General features: G+C 41.6%; 1 protein-coding gene across 1 annotated transcript; it reads right to left on the reverse strand.

Annotated features, from left to right (window-relative positions):
* Nucleotides 1-270: 270 nt before the first annotated feature.
* Nucleotides 271-6,128, reverse strand: VMA21 (vacuolar ATPase assembly factor VMA21). The gene is made up of 3 exons (XM_030575357.1): nucleotides 6,033-6,128; nucleotides 3,873-3,982; nucleotides 271-2,588 (listed from the first exon to the last, which is right to left on the reverse strand). Exons 1-3 carry the CDS (start codon nucleotides 6,071-6,073, stop codon nucleotides 2,446-2,448), a joined length of 294 nt encoding a protein of 97 aa, XP_030431217.1. The 5' UTR covers nucleotides 6,074-6,128; the 3' UTR covers nucleotides 271-2,445.
* Nucleotides 6,129-6,404: the final 276 nt, after the last annotated feature.

Raw genomic sequence — 6,404 nt, forward strand, 5'->3', positions numbered from 1 at the left:
AATTCCAAGGAAATGTAATTTTAGGCTCTAGTAACCCCTGATATTTAGTACAAATAAAACACCTGGATATAACATGGTACACACAATCAATGAAGCACAGTGGAGCCCTCATTGTCAGCCCATTATAAATGGAGTAAAGTTAATTTTGTATTGTGCCTTAGCTAATCTGTTCATTATAACTCATGTTACTACAGGAGCAGCATTAGAGTGACGATGATGAAGAAATAATTCAGCTACAGTCTTTACATTGACTAAGCCTCGGTACTGGAACTCAGTAAATGATCATTCTTTATTAAAGGGCTCTTCTATAACATGGGGGTACATATACTGGGGAATAGGGATCTCTCAGAATGGCATCTTACAAAATGAATCTGCATTTCAAATAACTACAGTACTCTTCTCTAGTGTGCCTGCACCAATCGAACCCTGGACTTCCAGACTGGAAAAGTTAATGCTTCAGACATGAGACTGAGAGACTGATTTGTGCTAATCTGAAGCTAACATGCAGTATGCTTCATTTCTAGTACTTGCTCTTGAATATTAGTGCAGGGGAGGGGGGTCAGTCACAGTCTGTCTTAATACACTTCTGTACCTATTGTGCACATAAGCCCGAGTAGTTGATTCGCCATATTTGTGGTCATGTTCTGCAGACCACAAGTATGGGTACAAACAATTCAATTCCTACATCAACCAATAATCCCTTTAGAACTATATGACCATGATAAGCAAAGTCACAATGTGCCCTTTTTAAAATAAAAATTTAAAAAATGAAAGTATAGGAAATGTTACACATTACTGTGATCTTAGGAAAAATGCTGCTCCACACAGATAAAAAAAACAGTTAATACAAAAGCAGAATGAAACTCAGGATAACGATGCTAGATAAATTTCATCCTGATGTGACTTTGCGTAGAGCCCCTTTCTTTCCAAGAGAATAGAAAATTAGAACAAATTCATTTCATGATTCAACAACTAAATATGCGAAGTAGATACTTGTCATGGAAGAGGTAGTGATGATAAAACATGGTCACCATTATGTTTTGTTTAATAGTGGACAAAAGTTTTTAAGGGTATTGCGTTAGCTGGCTTTCTCCCCTTAAATCTCACTTGTTCCTCCAGCACATCTCCCAAACAGACTCTTCAATGTATTTTGTCCACGACTGCAACATAAGAAATATCCAACACACTCAATTAGTGGTGGGAGGTGGATAAAAGTGAGAATTGTTTAGGAGCAACTGCAACTTACTATCGTCACTGGAAAGAAAAATAACAGGCCGTTCTCCTTTGCAGCAAAGCTTCAAGGTGGTAAGAGCGGAAGTATGAGCAGGTCGGGACTACAGAAATCTTCTAGCGATACTGAAAGTGTCAGTGAAACATGCAACAAGCCAAAATTAAAATTTAAAATAAATATCTAAAAATGGTTTACTATGAAATAGAAAACACCACCTGAATTTTCTGTCCACCTTGCTACACTGCTATGCCATTATTCCCAGACTTGCCTTCCCAGATTTATTGCATTTCTTGGGAGGTTACTCATATCCATTTGGTCTTAAGCCTTAAGTACACCACCCCAGCTGCCGTATAATCCCTCAAATGTATTTGCCCCAGCTTACTGAAGCAGTAAGACATCACATTACATGGTTCCTTGTATTTTATGAAATAACTTTTCCTGGAAATGATGGTAAGAATCAGAAAATGTTTTGATGCAAGCTAATGATTTTCAGTGAACATGAGATGTGTTTGATAGTGAAATTTTAAGAGTGCATCCTCTATTCTGTTGTTCTGATAGCTTAGTTCCCATAAAACATTAACAAGCCACTCTCCCATATGCAAGATCTTCCACTCTCAAGAGCTGTCTTTTTGGATTATGTAAGAAACATTCTCTCCCTGTTCTTCCATTAAAAATGTAAACTGTACACTCATGGGCTACCATGGCTGAGTAGCACAAAGTGATGGTCAATTTGATCCCATGTTTTTAAAACTGAGCATCCAACAAGAGCAAGCGGGAAACAAATCTACTGTTTTAGTCCTACTAGGATGTTACTCAGCCTTGTTAACTGGTAACTTAACACTAGGAATACATAAATATGGGTCAGTTATGAAGCAAAATTTGTCTCAATTTCTTTACATCTTGTTTAGAGCAGGTCAGAACTAACTTCTAGTCACTCCACTCCAATTTCAGGTGAAGGCCTCTCCAACATTGCCAGGTTGAGGTTGATTTAAATGATAAATTGTCACCCTTTGACAAATTACTAGTATTCAGCTGAGATGAGCACAAATCTTGGACTAGTCACACACAGGCTCAGAGGCACACACAGGTCCACACATTCAGAGCCCAGAGGCATTAACTTCTACTTTGTATGTGTATACAGCACAAGAATGTTTTTCACTCCATCCACAAATATCCAGTCATCAGTCTGTGGCTATCAGATGGTGATGCTTGCTTTAATCCTGTTTGCCTTCACGCCACTGTCGAGATCCTTCATTCCAAGCTACATAGACAAAGAGAGCAAGTACCACATGAACAGTAACTACAGCGACGATGGCAGCATAAAAATAGCTGTCTCTGTTGGACATTCCCAAGGTACCTGAGAAGACAGACAAAAAGAGCACACTAATTTACAGGAATTCTGAGTGTAACATTTTAGATCTTTAAAAATGTTCTACAAATATTCTTCTGCCATCCTCCAACATCAGACCTCAACCTCCCTGTCAACTGAGTATTGTTCTCTTTTTATCGATGGTGAAAACGGAGGAGCAGAGGTTAAAGATATTTGCCTGTGGTCAGAGTCAGTGGTACAGCTGTGATTAGAACTTGGGAGTTCCTGACTTCCATGCTCAGGCTACTAGACAGATCATGCTTCCTCATCAGAAGTACTGTGTGTACTAGATAAGGAGTGGGAACCCATATTAATGTTTCCCATGTAGTACAAGATTTAAGATACTAGAGCTATTTCCAATACATCATTCTTTCCAGCCTAAAACAAAGCATCATTGTTGGTAGAGCTTGTTGTAACTGACAAGAATGTCTTCAGAAAAGTCAACATATCAAGAAAACAGGAAACTAAACATTTTTTTCTGAATCTTTTATTCCACTTTTAACCTCAACTTCCAGAGGCCTTCGCAACCACAAGGATTGAAGGAAACAATTTGGTTTTTTGGAGGCCCTTAAACAGTCACATATTCCTCAGCTGCTCTTGTCTTAAGAGTGAAGTTCTATTTTTGTCTTCAGAAAGACACTTGTGCAACATCAGGAAGTTCTGCTGGTTTGTCCATTTTTCCTGTTGCAGAATCAGACAGGCTCTTGATTGTTAAATTGCTGACAACCAGAGCCCTGGCTCCACGGCACAAGTTTCATCCTCAACTTTCAGGAAGGTGGAGAGAATGAAATTCTTCAAGCAACAGAATTCAAAATCTAAAACTTAGTGTTTGAATGAAATGTTTGGTTTTTTTTTAAATATAGCTGAGTATGTTTATAAAGATAATCAAAGAGATGGAGTTAGAGAAGGACAGAATTATAGCATTCTGAATGTCACTGTTGGCTTATGCTGTTACAAGAAAATCTTCACAGAACAATTTCCATACACATCACCACTGCAGCCTTTCAAGTATACTCTACACAGCTGAAACTCAGGTTTTATACTTGGCATAAGCCACTGAAATAAATTTGTTCTCATTTGCACCCAAAATCTTGAATATCACAACCTTTAATGCTTCCAGCCCCGTATTCCAAGAGGGTTCCCTGTCTAATCCAATGCATTCAGTTTGTAAAAAGAAATGGGTTCTAGAGAAAGAAATGATAAAAAAAATAATAATATTTTGGGTATGAGGCTTTGTCTCAAACATGTTCTGTTTAGCAGGAACAGAATTACCTTCAAATACATAAGCCTTTGAAGAGAAGTACAGTCCAACGGGTAGTAAGATCATCAGAGCTGTGAAGAACAGAAGCGTTCTTAGAGTTGATGTTAAGGAACCCTCATTTCTGAAATGAACAAGAACAGCTGTAACAACAGAGAGAGTCACATAACATATCTGATATAGCGTATCTGCTTTCCTTCAAGGGGAGAAATACAAACGGTTGGTTTTAAGGAACTTTCCTTGCATGTGCTGTTTGGAAGATGCCAGAAATTAAGCTTTATACTCAAAGCTGGTATTTGAACATATTATTCAGAATTATTTCAGGGCCAAATTCTGCCATCAAACAGTTATGACAAAAAATATCTTAAGTTATTTTAGTATATGTATTTGGTTCCTTTTTTTAAAAAATAATACCTGCAACTTACAAAAAAAATCATTCCTATCAATGTTTTTAGACTTGAAGCATTAGACAAATTAGTTCATATTGAGGACTGTGTATCATTTCCCCCTTTTATAGGGAGATCTCTCCCACAAGCAGAGATGAGAAAAAAATGCTTTTTAAGACAGAAAAATATGATCAAGACTATAAAATTGACTAGGAGATTTAGAGGCAGGTGTAGTACCTAAGAACAATGTTCAACACTTAACTGTCTAGAACTCAAGTTCTCTTTTATTATCCCAATATCACTGCCATTCAACACTATTTTTTTTTTTTTAGTTTCCACTGATTTAAATTCCATTCAGCAAATAGGATGGAGCAAAAAAAAAAAAAAAATTATTTTACCTACAAATTCAAGTTACAATATAAAGCCAATATTATAGTTAAACCTCTTTGAATGGGCACCCAAATTATTGACTGTCAGAACATCTCTGGGAATAAAGTTTGGTTGCTACTACAAAGTTAACAGAGCTTGCAAAAAACAACATAGGGTAAAGTACAATTTGGCCAGTAAAAACAAGGAAAAGCATTCCCTTAATTAACTGCATTTGGTCTGTCAGGACAAGGTGTCTCTCTATATACATCAGCTAGAACTTGTTTTTGCATTTGCTTTTGCTAGCTCTTTCTTAGTTTGGTAAAAGTGTTTACTCCAAAATAAAATGATCTAACCAGCCAAGCAATCCGTAGTCTACTTCCAAAAACTACAAGAGCCAATGTCAGTGTTTCTTCACCAGGGGACTCTTCATTTTGAAACAAGGTCTATCAAAAGCAAGTTAAACAAGGAATTCTTAGTATTACCACTTAGCACCTGCCCAGAACTTTTGTATAGATGTATGGAAGTTTACATGTGAAATGTCTCTTTTCACATGGAGAAATTAATAGCTGGTCTACATTTAAAAGTTGTACCAGTTGGTTAAGCATGTGGTCTGGATGGGGGTTTGTTTTTTTTTTTGCAGCAATATACTTATACCAGTAAAAGCCCTAGTATAGATGCAATTACACTGGTATAAAGGTGCCTTATACCAGCAAAATTTATTCTGATTAGGGAACAAAAAATAAGCTAAATTACTATAAATACATCCAAACTGGGGGGGGGGGTTCCCTGCTTTAACTACCACTGTATATTGAAAGTGGCAAAATACTGTAGGGTAGAGAAGCCCCAGAGCAGAGCTCAAGGTGGAACAGCAGGCACCAAACCCAGCTGTGTGCCCTATATTCCAGCCGGTCTCTCTAGACGGGAATAGGTTTGATAACCTTTGTCCGGGTCAGGGGGATGGGCAGGAAAGACGGACTTTCCCCACACTCACCATTCAGAGTCCACAGCTTTCCGCGCACACTGCGACCCCCCCCGGGAAGCGCCGGGTGCCTCAGTCACCTCCTGCCCCTGGTACCACGGGTCAGGCAGTAACTGGGGCTAGAGATTTACCCTCCCTCCCAGCGCGCGGCCCCGGGCAGCCTGTGCATGACCCCGGGAGCCACTGCAGGGCCCGGGTGCTGTCAGCGGTCCCCGGCGGGGCCGGGCAGGCCCAACAGCGAGGCCCGGTGGCAGCCGCGCTGCCGCCCCACGGGACCAGGGCGGGCGGGCGGACCCGCCTCCCCGCCAGCGGGCTCAGTGTAGGGTGACCAGCCGGGGGGGGGGGGAGGGGATAGGAGCCTATGCGGTCACCCTGCTCAGAGCCGCCCGAGGGACTCCCCGCCCCCACCGCCCGGCTGGGGCCTGCGGCTCCCCACTCACTGCGCGAGCTCCGGGGGCGCCGCTCTATCGTAGCGCTCCATGGCAGCCGCTCGCTCCGCACGCGGCACTTCCGGTCAGCTGACCCCCCGCGCTGATCATGTGACCCCCCTCGGGGCTGGTTCTCAGGCTCGCACCGCCCCCTGCGGGGGTCGCGGGGACGTTCCAGGGGCTGGTCAGAGAACAGTGCAGCAGAGGCGTTCACTGGCAGCCGCACGGGGAGACACTGCAAGCTGGGGGGGGGGAAGCATGCTAGGAATCAGGGAGGGGAGTTCAAGAGAGAGGATGAACTGCCCATAGCCCAGCTGGCCTTCCTGGTCCTTTTACCCAACCAGAAAACAGAGACAAGCTGTAAAGGCAAGATGATGAAAGATT

The sequence above is a fragment of the Gopherus evgoodei genome, chromosome 9 (assembly GCF_007399415.2).
Source record: "Gopherus evgoodei ecotype Sinaloan lineage chromosome 9, rGopEvg1_v1.p, whole genome shotgun sequence".
Taxonomy (NCBI): Eukaryota; Metazoa; Chordata; order Testudines; family Testudinidae; genus Gopherus; species Gopherus evgoodei.